Raw genomic sequence first — 15,381 nt, 5'->3', positions numbered from 1 at the left:
AACAGATTATCTCAGGATGCACAGAAATTAATAAAGAGGTATGGTGCTTGGTTTATTCAATTTCCGAGGTTTACTTATATCAGAGTACATGGATGTCCTCTACCTCCATACATGTTGCCGAGATATCCGACAGACAGAATTGTGTTACTTGAGGTAACAAGACAGTTGGCAGCTTATGCGAAGGCATTCAGACACAGACATGGAAATGGAGTTCCGGTACCTATTATATTGGGCAATTCAGTTGAGGTATGTCCTAATGCTTTAGCCATGGATGACGCAGAGAAGGAGTTAGCCTTGTATTCTTTTTCAACCTTTGCTTTGAGAGAAAGCTTTGATCTACATGGACATTTAGAGGAGACAGTCGGTAGGAAGTTTAAGCATGAGTACCAAATAGAAGATTTTATGATGAATCTCTTAGATGATCTTGAAGTGAAACGAAAAATGCATTCTAGATTGCCTTTGGATTTCATCAGGAAATGCAGGATTTACAGAGTGGCCGACCAAGCTCAGGACAGTGGCAGACATATCCAGTCATCCTATGATCGAGAAAGTAAATCAATAAGGTTAGATTGGAATGAGCCCGAGGTCGTGGATTTAGATGCTTTAATGGCTCCAGTTTTGTCTTGTACTCGCAGATGGGTTGACGTACAGCATCAGAGGTTGAGAGAGCAAGGCATAGCTATGACTTTCACTTTGGAAGAGAAACCAGCCGAAGGTGGAGCTAGTGTAAGTGAAGGCAATCCTAATCCTAGAAATTCAGGTGAAGGTAACCTTCGATGTGCCAGTGAGGGCAATCTCCATCCAAGAGGTTCGAAGAGGAAAGAGAGACCTGGAAAGAGAGAATCTTCCAAGAAGAAACAAGAGGCCAACCGAGATCGTTCATCCGGCACTTCTTCTAGACCAGAGAAGAGGACACTTCAAGTGGAAGAATCCATGGAGTCGATGGTACAGAACGACAGGCAGGAAGAAGGACAGGCACAGCAAGGGTCACCAGATGGATCTCTCCAAGATTATGAGTTAGATGAAGATAAAGAAGACAATGAAATAACATCTCCTCCCAGACAAGAAGAAATAGTGCATAAAGAAATTCAAGTTCAAGAGACAAGATCGACTATCCCAGATTGGTTGAAGGAAAGATTAACCAAGGTGATCGTAGTAGAGGACGAGGACCATGCAATTGATTTAGAGAGCCTTGTTGGACGCTCACACGAAGTACCAGAGAAGAGGAAGGCTACCATGATGTCAAAGATGATTCGAGATGAGACTGGATCCAGAAAACTGCAGATAGCTACACCGGCAGTAGACAAATATGAAGGTGAGATTCTAGCAGAGGAATATGATATACAGACTTTTGAGCTAGGACCATCCACAGCTGAGCAGACGTTGGATGATGCCACCGATTCATTTGAAGCATTGAAAGACAAGCTTAGAGAAGAGATGGAGAAGAATAGAAAGCTTGAGAGAGAGAGAGGTGCATGGAGAACATATTTCAGTCATCTCAATGAACCTTTGGGACGTCAGGATCCAGCTAGATCACCAGTGCAGGCACTTCCCCTTCAATCAATTGGTGAAGCAGAAAGATTCAGGAATATGGTCCAGCGTACAAGTACTTGGATGGATAAATCTCATACAGTTGCCATAGAGTTTGTAACGAGGATGATGAAGATTATTCATCAAGCTATCCAGGTTCTTGAGATAATCCACAATTTGATGATAACAGTAGCCGCATTTGCCCATACCAAAGATGTTATCGTTCCTGTCTTGAAAGTAATTAGACACACATCAAGGAAGGTCTTAGCACAAGAGAAGATCATGGATGGAGGACCTCACAGTTTGCTTCAGTGGTCAACCTTACTCCATATGAAGAGTGTTCTCTTCGAGGACATCAGTACTAAATGTAGCCAAGTTGAGGAGGTGATCAATCCGATCCAGGATAGAGTATTTGAGGTACTTCGTACCATTCTTGGCAGGAGGATCGAGGTCGAGACAGATGTGGATATGCAGGAATTAGAGGATAGAATCAAGGTCATCTTTTGCAAGGACGCAAATGTTACAGACGAGCAATATGATCAGATGTTTGCCACTATGCTCCTGATTGAAAGAACAAAGGAACTTGAAACTTCATGGGACGCAACTCTTCTAGATGCATTCGATCAAGTCATCCATTTGGAAGAAAGTATGAAGAATCTTCCCGAGATTCCAATTGCTGAGATTGAAGGAATCGTGTCAAGATTCATTACATATGCTAAAAAAGAGAATTGGAAAGGGAATAAGATTCTAGATGAGAGGTTGTTATAGATGACATGACATCTTATTTGTCATTGGTTCATGTCTCCTAGGTTTTTGTGCCAAATTTAATATTTGGCTATGCATTTAATATTGTTCAGTAAAAAGGAGGCCATTTGTAACAAACCCTAATTAGGGTTTAGGTGTCATGATCTTGACCATTGATCTACTTTCAATCTGGACCTTTCATTGTAATTGAGGATGCTATTTATACCCTCATTTTTCATTTCATTTGTAATAGAATAGATGTGAGAGAGAATAAAGATAGTTAAGAGATTAGAGAGATTAGAGTTTAGAAGCAATTTGTTTTGTAGCAAGATTGAGTTTGAGGAAAGGGAATTCAAGCAATTGTTGTACATGATGACTTGGAAATCAATGAAATATTGAAGTTATGGTGTTTTGTTGCAATTTTCTTGGTTATCTTCATGGTTGTTCAAGTTACTTGAATCATGCTCAATCAAAGTAGTGTGTTAATTTGAAGGACATAGTGTGAGACTTGATCTTTGGTGGGATTCGTAATCCAAACCACTAGCTTCTTGCTGATTGTAGGAACGCCTTGCGTGGTCAACTGGAGATATTTGAATCATTTAACCTTCAAACATTATTGTATCTTGGATATGTACCTTCGTGGTAGTGTCTTTGATCTTTGATGCGTTGAAAATCATTTGTTACCTTAGAAGATCGCATCAATTTCAATTAAGTTGTTATCTTATGGCAAAATTGAAGTTGGTTGAATCTTACCAAGTCTTGTTCACACGAAGTCACTCTTAGGGTTAGACTAGATTAAACTTCTTCCAAAACCCTATCCTTTTGTTATTTTTTGAAAAGCTTCTTAGTTTAGTAAAATTTAGGCTTTCGGAAGCGTAAGACCCCTTGAGGATACAGCAAATCACATCATACCACGGCGAGCTTGTCCACACGTAGAGACCCTACTAACCAGAACATTGGAGTCATCCTAACTGATCCTTCATGCGAATCTTCAGCAGTTAGAGGCTTTATTCAAGAGAGGATAAGATGCCTTTGGGTATTTTATTCTGTGTATGATCGTGTACAAAACACACGTCAACACTTCCATACTCTTGTAGAAATTTTGGTTCAGTTTAGATCATGTCATTTGTGCCATCATTGAAACTCACAATTCCATAGGCTTCCCAATGAGAAAGTTCCTTGCATAGCATTTTTTTTGCTAGTAAACCTTGACACAAGACCAAGCCACTTAAAGAACAAACTACCTTAATAGATCTTGCCACAAGATACCAGTATCTTTTGGCCCCTCAAATTACCATTGCAGACACAAAAACAGCATCAGTGAAGTCACACACCATTTTTTTATGGTACAGAATTTGGAAATATGAAATCCTTTGCATTATCTACAATCTCAAGTATAAATCAGTCATCCAATTATGATATCATCAATCAAGCAACTTGGAGTCAATGACATACATAAATCAGTCATTGAAAGCCATGATTTCATTCATCAAGCAAGCATTTAGTCTAAAAGTATCCCAGGACCTCTACATGCCCCATACATGTACACTAATTTTTGAGTAAAATCCACCTTTCAAAAGCTTTAATGCACTAAGGATAGTCATCTGGATATGACAAACTCGTGGAGGTACAAATCGAGATAAATATAGGGTCATGCTTCTTTAGAAGGTCAAATGATGATTTTAACACTCATTAATGGTACAAGGTTGAAGATCAATCATCACACACCTCAAGAATTACATTTCCATAGTGCCCCAGTAGGATTGTATCTGTGCTAACAAAATGGTCACAAATATTGCATGTGCCTCTTTCATCTATTTGTGTGTAATCCAAAACAAATCCTTAAAGAGCAAATAAGGACCAGGTTACGTTAAAAAGATAATATAGTCAAACTGATGATGATAAGCACATGAATTAAGTCATCAACGTTTACAAATATAAATATTATTGTGTTGATTTGAAAAATATTTCATTAATTAATCTCATCGTTGTACCCCAAAATAGTCTTACAAAAACTAATAATTTCATTGTCTCCATACGAACCTTAAAAGAACACCCAGTGATGCATGCATTGAAGCATTCCTGTTAGCACAGAAGACAAACAAGCTGCATGTCATAACATGAACTCGAAGATTGAAAACATAAATGCTATTGAATTTCTGAGCTACACTACCTGCATATATAGACAAAAAAAGGTGAAATACCATGATTAACAAGAAGGAAAGTTTAGAGAGAAGGCATGGAAAAAATAAGAATGTGTTCTCATAAATACATTATTTTATCTATTTATATAATTCAGAAAATTCCAATAGGAAAAAAATCAGTATATACAGGTCACGCTAAGCAGAGGAGATGGGCTGCACCAATCTACTCTATCCATGGTTACAGTGGCAAATTGACAACAATGGGACAGCTCAACTTTAGTAGGATAAAATGAATTAGTTCAAAGCAGTGAATAAGACATCTAGTTCATTGCCTTTCAAAAGTAGCTACAACAACAGATAGAAACACAATAGTTGCAGAAATAACATATGGGCTACAAAGAGTTCTATCATTTCCATACATCTGTATCCCTGCATCAATCTGCTATGTCCATTATTACAATGGCAAATTAATATCAACATGACAAATCATCTTTAACAGGTAAGATGAATGGCTTTCAAAGCAGTGAACAAGACATCTGGTTTACTGCCTTGTAAAAAAGTTTCAATGACGGATGGAGATGCAATAGTTGCAGATATTACTCCCATGGATACGGCTGTGGATCAGGTTTGCTAGGATTTATCGAAAAATTTCCCCATCTTTATCCTATCAGATTTTTTCTGATAATCCAACAAGAAGTTTCATTCACCCATATAGCAGATATTAACAAATGGGTAAAAAAATTGGGTGAATATTATCCCAGCTTTGCCTCCACATTACTTTGCATGTTGGGAAATTAGGTTTCCTAGACCCAGATGTGATCCAAGTTATGGAAACTTCCAAATTGATACAAGATAAAGTCATTCCTCTGGCTTCTCCATCAGCAAGAGATATTAATAGATAATCTCCCAAAATAAGGATGGTTAGATGCCCTTTAGACCCTTCTCAATCTTCTGATTGTTCCAAGGAAAATCAATCTGTGAAGTCATTTGTTCATGCACTGTAATACTGCACAAAGCCTCTCTTCAAAAATCTAATTCTCGTCTCATTTTGCACACCTACTTGCACACTGTCCTTGTTCTCTCCAAGTTATTTTTGTTGACAAAGATTGGCACTCTCTCCCCTGTCAATAGGTTCTCCATGGCAGCACACCAGCATATATTTACTGGTTCATTTAGTTGGTATGCAATTATAAAATATTGAAGAATGAATTCAAATTGGTCCTGACAGAAGGGTGTACTGTGAGCAGAAATAAAACTCATTGGACTTTATTCAACTAGTGAAAAAAAAAGAGGATTCCAATAAGGTCATATTTTCTCATATTACAGATCTTGAGGAATTGAAATATTATAAGTCATTATTTATGTCTTCAAGTTTCTATTTCTGATAGGGTAAGATGGTCAAGATATTCGAATACCTTAATTATATTAAAATCTTGACTGCTTCAACTTTGGTAATCTAGGAAAGGAGAAAGTGGGGTATTCCCTTATGGTCAAGAAATAAAGACCATCAACCTTACATGATTTTGCAGACTTTACCTACTCATCAATTAGAAATGGGACAGTAAAATATCAGAATCAATATAACCCACCAGCATTACCTTTGTCTTCAAGATCTTTCCCTTAGGATGCCCGTTAAAGGCAGCATGATCTCTGGAAACGCTAGTACAAAGTTCAACATGTTCGAAGGTACCTACTACTATCTAACAGATATCAATGTCCTATTATGATTTTAAAGAAAGAAATCAATGTGATCTTTGTCTAGATGCCTAAAACAAAGGTCAAACCCCATAGTTGGTTTTCTCATGTTGAGTCATTTTGCAGACCATGCCAATTTCCCCTAATATCTTTCTATCTACTTATCCTTCACTTGTAATAAGTTAAAAGGTCCTAGACACCAAAACACTGCCCATATCACTTCTTAGTATTTTATTTGTCAATATTCATTACCACTCTCCCTAATTTATTATAATTATTTATCTTTATTTTTCATCCACTCTCCTTTAGCATCACTTCGAAGGCCCTTAAATTATATGCGTCTCACTGTTGGTCATGTCCCCTTTTCAGAAATAAAATAATTAATTGAGGACTCCTGGCCTATTCTTATTTCTCATAAGCTAAGAGAATTAATTTAATAATAATAATTTAAATTGATTCCAATCACTTTCTTTTCAAAAGGGCAACTTAAATATTACTATAGGGCATATGTAATATTTATTTTAAAATTGTTTCCTAAAAACTTGGAGGGAAACAGTAAATTCAATAAAGTAATTTTAAATTGTTTCAAACAGTTGGAGATAAGTAATGGAGGGCCCAAAAGGCAACTATAAAAGAAGTCATTTACTCAAAGCAAACTATCAATTTTTTTCTTTTTGCACATCCCTCCATTTTGGAGATTGAAGCACTGAAGGACAAAACCCTAGATGTGGGAGATCCGAAGGACAAAAACCCTCTTTCTTTACATATTTGAATTTGAGGACGATAAGCCACTTGTCCATGAGAAGTGATTCCATTCAAGAATAACGTGTGCTAATTTTTTGAAGAATTTATTTAAGATGTGATTGTCAAGGATTGGATCAATGGTATATTTGTAAGCAAATCTACCTGTTGACATGTCTAAAGTCGTGTGGCCACAACTCTCTATTGGCCAACACAGAATAGAATTTACTAGTTGAGTATCCTATCCTCTCTTGAAATAAGGAGATCCCTAATGCTGTTTGGATTGATCATTTGGGCATGACCTCAATGTTTCAGTTGTCAGGTTTGACTGCAGGATAACTCAACGGTATGATGTGCTTTGCTGAATACACAAAGGGGACTTATGGTTGAATAGAGTTGGTTTTGTTCGTACGGGTTCCCTAGGATTCTATGGTTTTGATTTCATCAGATTTTACTTTAATACGATGATGTTTCAACTTCAACTTGATTAAAAAAAGGAAAAAAGGGAAAGGGAAAGAGAGAAAATCTAATTAATCTACCTAAGACGGCATGTTCAGAAAAATAGACAGAAACCTTGAAAAAACCAAATTAAACATCATCAGCTAATGAAGCGCAACTCTGTAAAAACTGGTGCAATCTTCAATGGGAGTTAGATTTTCATGCTATTAAACATAAACACAGAATCAGATATTCGTTCATTTAATGTTCAATAACCGAACAAGAGCATAAAATTGGTTCAGATTAACCATGCAAGAGGAAATGACAATCAGTCAATCCTTAATGGTGTGAACACTAAGGTTTCTATCAGATATAATCCTAAAAATACCATCTGAAATTAAACTACATAACAAGAAAAATAAATGATGAAGAAGGAGACCATGCACTCACAAAGAAACCAGACAGCTTTAATATTCATTAATTCTGCATAAATTTCGCCAAAGTCTTAGCAACAATCTTAACTTCTTACAAAATGAGGGAGAAACTATCCCTTTTATAGACATTCAAAAATGGATGAATGGCCAAGATTTAATCTTACAAGTGGCACAGATTCATCCTGTAAAACATGGCTGTCTATACCTATTGATGAAGAACAAAATATCATCACCAACCATCAACTAACTAATAACTACCAACTACCAAACATAAAGTTGCTCCAAAAAGTGCACTTGCACGGAGCTCAAAATCTGTAATGACTTTGGTAGCTGGAAAGAAACTTTATCCTGAAAAAGTGCATTTAGAATTTAAAAGAAACAAATACTTTTCAAGAAAGCACTTTTTCTTTCCCCGAGGCAAACTCTTTCTCCAGAAATTCAACTTCTCCTTGCAAGTAGTCCTTCCAGATATCCCGATCTGCTGCACGTTCTACCCGAACGTAGTTCTGGAATCTTAAGCACAACTCATGGGCCCAGTCAAACTTAGATTTCCCAGCGAAGACTTGCTCCGTAAAGTAGAACATTCATTCCTCAAAGAGATTAGATTGCGGAAGTCCCATGACCCGGCTAAGCAAGGTAACCATATCACCATACTCATTCTGGAAATCGCTTATGTGGGTCTTCTTACCGATCCTAGTGCTCGAGGGTCTTCTTCCTTGAACCACTCTTCGTTTATCAGTGTTTTGCACTAACTAGGATTTGTGTCATAGGCAATTTGGGCTTCATCAATGGTTACCGCAGAAGCGTGCTCAGGAAGTGGGATATCAAATGCTTCCCCAATGGCTTCAAGTGTGAAGTCGGCCATTACCATTCCTTTCAGCACCACTAATCTAGTTTCCGGCTGATAATGCTTAGCGACTTCAACCACCAATTCATAATTCTGCACGGCCGGTGGGAAACCAACATCCTAAGCAATACCACTCTCCAACATCCGTCTGGGCTTGCCATAGGCATTATGAGAGTATACTTTGTTCCTGAAATCCTAAATGTCAATATGTTCCATGTCTGTATCTCCTACATTGTCCCACACACTTTGGACCTTTGACTTTTTGACCCCTCCCCCTTGGTACTCATATTTCATTTTCTCAAACTTGCGGGGAATGTCAGCTTTGGAAGTTCGTAATGCTCTGATTGCGTCAGGTGCCTTTGAAGACTCTGTCACTAATTTAGGCATTTATCCTACACAGCCGGACACGAATTACGAGACAGGCCTTAATGCAAAAAATATGGGTTAGCAGTGCCAAAAAACGGCGTTAGCGCAAAAAATTGTTAAACAGCGAGATAGCTTAAAATGAGATATTCAAATTTTGTGTTTTAGATTGCGATCCGCATACTTGAAAATCAGTCGATTTTGGATAGTTTAGTTTGAACAAATTTCAAAATGTTGCTCTTTACAATGTTGATGATAAAAGTTGCCAATGTTATTGGATTGCGTGATTCGGCGTTTTAAGTTTTTAGTCTCGTAGAGTGCTGATTGTTTCGAAGATGATTTTGCATGCAATTTTCTAGAAAGATGATCCTATGTGTTTTGTAATTTCGGGCTAGGATTCCTATTACTTTTGAATTTTCGGCTGGGGGGGGGGGGTGTGATTTTGGCGAATGATTGTTTGATTGTTGATGTTTCCTTGGGTTAAACTTTAAGATTTGCTTGAATGCTTTCTACATACCAATCCTAGTTTAAACAATATGATCATATTGCAAAGTGTTAACCATTTGAAAGGGAAATTTTGACTTACCTGGAAGTGTAATGAAGAAGTTTATTGACTGCAAATGCTGATGGTACGTTAACCTGACGTGGCGTGGTTTTGACCCTAACTGTTTGGAGAGATCTTGCAATTTCGGCCAAACGCAAAGAAATGAGAGAACGCCTCCCTTTGTATTCTCATCAAATCCCTCATGAACGTCTTATGCCCTAGAAGAAACTCCCCTTTCATAAAAAAAGGGCCTTTCAATGCATCTTATGTGAATTGTCTTGAGGTTTTTAGACACCCACCTTAGTTGAATTCGGTCCCTTTGATGTGAAAGGGCGATTTTGCTTCTTTTCATTTCAACGCCCCTTTCCTTTGCTTGAAAAAAACTTCGTTTATTTTGCCTTATTCGCGCGATTTTAACTTTCTGATCATTTTCGGCTCAAATCACATATATTGTGCGATTTTTCTCCTTGGATGATTTCGACTCAAATCACATATATTGCGCGATTTCGGCTCCTTGAATGATTTCGGCTTGGAAGAGGTTTAATGGCACGATTTCGAATTCTATTCTCCGCTTTTGGCTTAAGAACTCTCCTTGCGCGATTTCGGCTCCTTGAATGATGTCGTGAACTTTTCTCACATTTCAGCCTTAGAGGCCAATTTGTGAGCTTTATCTATCATTGTGACCTTTTAGGCCGAACCTAGCTTTGTCAAATTTGCACTTCGGCCTTTCATGCCAATTTTTGAGTTTTGATGCTTTCGTCTTTACCTTTTCGGCTCACTAGTCGATTTTGCAAGCTATAGAGCCTTTACTAATTTTCGGGCTTGATGGTCATTTTGTGCAATTCTCCCTTTTGGAGTTTTTGACTTTAAGAATCGATTTGGCGCGAATATGTCTTTTCGGCCTATTAGATTATTTTGTGAGACTTGGCCTTTTGTAATTTTGCTCTTTGGGCCGATTTTGGGAGCCTCAACTTAACAATACAAGTCAATAGGCCGATTTTGACGGTTTAACCTTGCAATTTTGCTCTTTGGGCTGATTTCCTTCACTGCTTGAATTTCCGCCTCAAGGGCCGATTCGCTAACTTCAGTCTTTTAGCCTAGGGACGACCTTTTGACTTTCGAACTTTGGCCTTGGAGGCCAATTTTAACTTCATTCTAGTATTTCGACCCTTTAAGCCGATCTTGGAGTTTTATGAGTTCGCAATTTTGCTTTTTAGGCCGATTTTAACTTTTTAGTTCCATTTTGACTCGAACTTCGGCCTTTCAGGCCGACTTGTGAGCCTTTGACTCTATCGTTTTGGCCTTAGAGGCCAATTTTTGAAAAACGTTATGTTCACTTACCCTAGTCACTTTGCCATTCGGTCAAAAGGTGTGTTTTGATTTGCCTTAGGCATTCTTGCTTCAAGCCTTAAACTTGCTGACGAGCAACGTCGACTTGACAATGTTTTCCGATTTGAACTTCAGGCTCTTCATTCATCTTTCCCTTTGCGAACGAAATCGCGATCAACTTTCAAGGTGAATTCCCTAGGACTTAGGACGTAGGTGGGCTCAATCTTGAGAAGGATCATCTCCTTAATGCCTCAAATTCTTAACTGTTGCAACTCCTCTCTGCGAATTACCAGAACTTCCTACTCACGAGACGAAAAAACAAAGGAGGAGGGACCGTGTCAACAACGGGGAGTGTGTGCAAGGCACAACACTACTGATATCATCTTAACTTGGAGGATACCTATTGTTGCACCCACAATGATGTTATTGTTATCGTCATTTTGATCATTGAAAATGCATCTTAGTGATCGTTTTACAACATTTTACTACAATACCTCATTTAGACCTGCCAAAATTAGTATTTCTTGCCATAGTTAGCATACTCAAACCCATAGAGTATTCAGCAAGCCAAAAATTTCCAACTTGGCAAAACTCAACTACTTTAAAGACACTTAAATTTTTGAATAAAACATAAATTTTATACAAATTACAACTACAAAATGTATCAAATGACTTTGGTGGGCTCTAAGGCATCCCTCACAAGGGTCTAGGGGCAACACACCAAACAAGGTCGAGGGGCAATACCCCTTATAGAGATCTACGTCCAAAGCCCCTTGTGGGGTTCTAGGGCTAGCACCTCTAGCAGGGTTGACAAGGTGATATAAGGCAAGGTTGAAGGGTGGAGCCCCCACCACCAAGCCAAAATGAAGACCTTCAAAACCACACAAACCTTCATGGTGCACACAATTTTCATGATTTTTAAAAAGCAAAAAAAAAATGCTTATAAAACCAAAAAAACAGTTTTTAAAGTGTTTAACCCATGTTTTTTTCCACATTTTTGATACATTGCAAGGTTGTTGCTAATTATTTTACTAATTAGCATTTATTTCAATGGGGTTTGGCACCAACTTTGGTATTTTTTTTTATCATTTCATCTTGCACACATTAGAAAAATTGCATATTTCTTAAGGTTGTCCAATTGGGGACATTACGCTTTTATCTCTCATTATCCTAAATTTCACTTCCCTTTCTTTTGCTATACTAATTACTAATATCCCTAAATCATCAACCCTCCTCCAACTCTATACTCCCCTCCATCTCCATTCATAACATTTATCACTTTATTTCATTCACCCTCCCTTGTCACTCCTTCATTGCACCTTTTTTTTTCTCTTACAAATTATAGATCGCATCATCATTCTAATTGACTATCTTCCATTTCATGGCTTGAAGGTTACCCTTAGCCAACTAAGGGTGTGCTCCCACTATTTATGCATTGGGAGTAACCACTAACTATCATACTTTCAAGTGTCATATATAATATGAGACCTAGAGACAATACCACTATGCCTATAGAAATTTGCATGGGTTCTAAATCCACCTTCCTATACACTAATCAACATGGCATTGTTTTCTTCAATTGTTGGTTGTTCTTAGGCGCAAATCCTTACAGGTACCCATGGAGATTTCGAGTAGAATATTTGCTTTTCTCAACCCCCTACAAGTACTAGAGGTGCCATCCATTCCATGGATACAAACTTTGTTACCAAGTTCAAATAAACCCATCTTGTAATCAAACCAATTTGTAACAGTACAAATCTCAATCGAAGTCCATAATTATAACCATTGTTACCAAGTTCAACCTAAACCCATCTTATATTCAAACCAATTGGTAACAATACAAATCTCAATCCAAGTCCAAGTTCAACTATGATGTTGCCCCAAGTTGAACCCACAAATCAAAGGTAGAACCCTAGGCAAATCCAAAAAAAACTAGGTGAACCTTGCGAGAATTTTTCCAACAAAACATAAAAAAGGTGAATTATTTATATGAGGAAAAAAAATTAAATAACCTACCCCAAAAAAAAGTAAATTTTAAACCACAAACAACACACAAAACAAACCCAAAAATACATTCATACCTCTCATTATTCACTAATCAAAAACCTAGTTGTTCAAGGCTGCAAGTTTTTTTTTTGTCTTAAAATATCATGAGCTCTCTATCCCCACACCTCAAGGAGTGTTTGATAGGTGCCTGGGAGATGAACTGCTTTGTGTCTAAGAAAATATTCTCACTCAGTCCTTTTTATTAAGTTTTTGTTAATTTCTTTCCAAGCTTCACAAGAGCTTTTTCAAAAAGAAAATTGGTTTATTATGGTTTCTTAATTTGTAGTTCATTTTTTCAACAAGTACGGGTAGCCTAGGCTTGCATTATTCTTTATTTTCTGATTTTTTCCTTTTAAGACGTCTAGATGCAAGTAGACTCTATAATGGCTCGGAGTCCTAGCTATATGGGCCATGAGTCAAAACAAGGTTTTCAAATCGTCCATTTTCACTACTTTGGCAACATGTGATGATAATTGAGAAGCTTTCTAGAGGCGGGGATTTAAGTATAGAAACTTCTATGGTAGAGTGAAGTCCAACTAGTGTGCAATTGTTGACTAAGGAATTGGAGCTTCTAGCGGGTGGCCCAAAAATGGGTTGCCAAAGAAATAAATCCTTGTTTATATCAAAGAGCAAGGGTAAGTAGTGAAGCTGAGAAATAATAATCAAAGTCCTATCCTTTGGCCAAGAAAGGATCCCAAAAGCCACTTATAAAGTCATTTTCAAGTATTCTCATAATGGCTACCCTACATCCATTTCTTGCAACACCATCTTCCAAAAAAAAGATGATGGCCCCAACCTTTACTACAAAAGAACAAAAGATGGGGCCAATTAGAAAAATGGTATTTCAAAATTAAGTGAGGAACAATGTTAATAAGCACACTACCAATTGTATTTATGCCAATAGGCTTCCTTTCAACCATGTAAGATCAACATACTAGTAGCAAAGGTGAGAGGGCTAAATGAGGCATCTACAGGGTGTATAAGCCTTAGCTATAAACAAGTATACGTCAACTTATTGACCAGAGAATGAAAGTTTGTAAATGATTCATTGCAGCCCATTAGAGATTCATAGGCTAAAATGGAGATGCCCATCATTTCTGGTTGATGGAAAAATAAGGAAAGAAAGTGTATAGACACTTCATTGAGCCTGTTAGGAATTCATAGGCCAAAATGGAGGTGTCCATTGTTTTTGGTTGATAGAAAAATATCAAAAATATGCCCCTAATTAATGTCATTGCAATTTTGCATAATCAGTGAATTTTTTTTTGGTGGGAAAATACAGAGTTCATCACCAGCAAACCTCAAAGAGTCCATTAAGGTAGTAGGGTCTCAAAATATTGTCTGAGTCATAACAGAAAATGCTAAAAATTGCAGAGTCCGAGGAGATTGGTTGAACAAGATACAAGCGCATATTTTGGCCACCATATATTATTCACTTTATCAATTTGATGATGCAAAAGCTTGGCACGCAAATCGAGTGGATAAATCAACTCTAAATTGAAACTAATTAGATTCAAATGATTGTGACTAAACAATATATGCCACAAGGCAACTTCAATTATTTCTTGAAATTGTAGTTTTTGAAAATAACTTAACGAAATTTCAATAATTAATTCTTTTATTTACTTTAATTACAAAATTTTCATCTAATTTTTTATTCTAAAACATCAACTTCAATTTATAAACAATTCTACATTAACGCTAATCAAAATTAAATGTTTGTGAACAATCATCATGTCACAAAATATCTTCAAATCTTTCTCAAAGTTGGAGCTATTACATGTAATTTTATGAAATTTCAATATTTTTTTTTTTAACTTTTAATGTACAAATTATATTTTACATGATCTACATTGTTTTCTGAATTTCAAATTTCAAAGACAAAATAGACAATGTCCTTCTAACTTACAATTTATTTATTTGTCTTAAATTTTTTAAACACTATATTAGTTTGTTGAGATTCAATTCACCTCACATAAAATCATCTTGAGACAACTTGTGAAAGTGGACAAGCCAAAGGCATTGAATGCAAGGAAGTAGGGTGCGTGGAAATGCTCCTACACTAATATTTTGTGAAGAATGTTGTGCAAATCAATCTTTTATTAATTATACAAAGCAAAAACACATTTAAACATAAAATAAGCAATATATTATAGCATGTTACAAGACTGAAACTCCACAAGCTGATTTTTTACTCGTACTCAATGCCCAGATTCAACACAAACTTGGCAAAGACTCGATAAATTGAGGAACCCAAGAAATTCAAATATTTTTAAGAGTTCAAAATTTGTTTCATGCACTCTTTAATAAATAAACCTTAAAGAAACAGTAACCTCATCAAATAGAAGCAACTTTGATCACATACACAAATATACATCAATAACGCAAATTTTTGAGCTGAAGGAAATAACACATTTAGATATATAAATATTGTCAAAAGTATACAAAACTCATGGAATATGAAATCCATGGCATCAAAAGTTCCAAACATATATCAAAACAAAAGCTAGAAGTCTATGGCTTAAA

The 15,381-nt window shown here is 36.7% G+C and overlaps 1 protein-coding gene across 8 annotated transcripts in view; it reads right to left on the bottom strand.

The window, feature by feature from the left end:
- The window catches only part of LOC131034168 (uncharacterized), a 209,591-nt gene that overhangs the window by 59,406 nt on the left and 134,804 nt on the right, over positions 1-15,381 (bottom strand). For all 8 annotated transcript variants that reach the window (XM_059216955.1, XM_059216957.1, XM_059216959.1 and 5 more), the window contains exon 4: positions 4,318-4,356. In XM_059216955.1, coding sequence (XP_059072938.1) covers positions 4,318-4,356 — 39 coding nt within the window. The remainder of the gene's footprint in view (positions 1-4,317; positions 4,357-15,381) is intronic.

This window comes from Cryptomeria japonica, chromosome 1 (genome assembly GCF_030272615.1).
Source record: "Cryptomeria japonica chromosome 1, Sugi_1.0, whole genome shotgun sequence".
NCBI lineage: Eukaryota > Viridiplantae > Streptophyta > Pinopsida > Cupressales > Cupressaceae > Cryptomeria > Cryptomeria japonica.
This window is presented reverse-complemented; position numbering and strand designations above follow the sequence as displayed.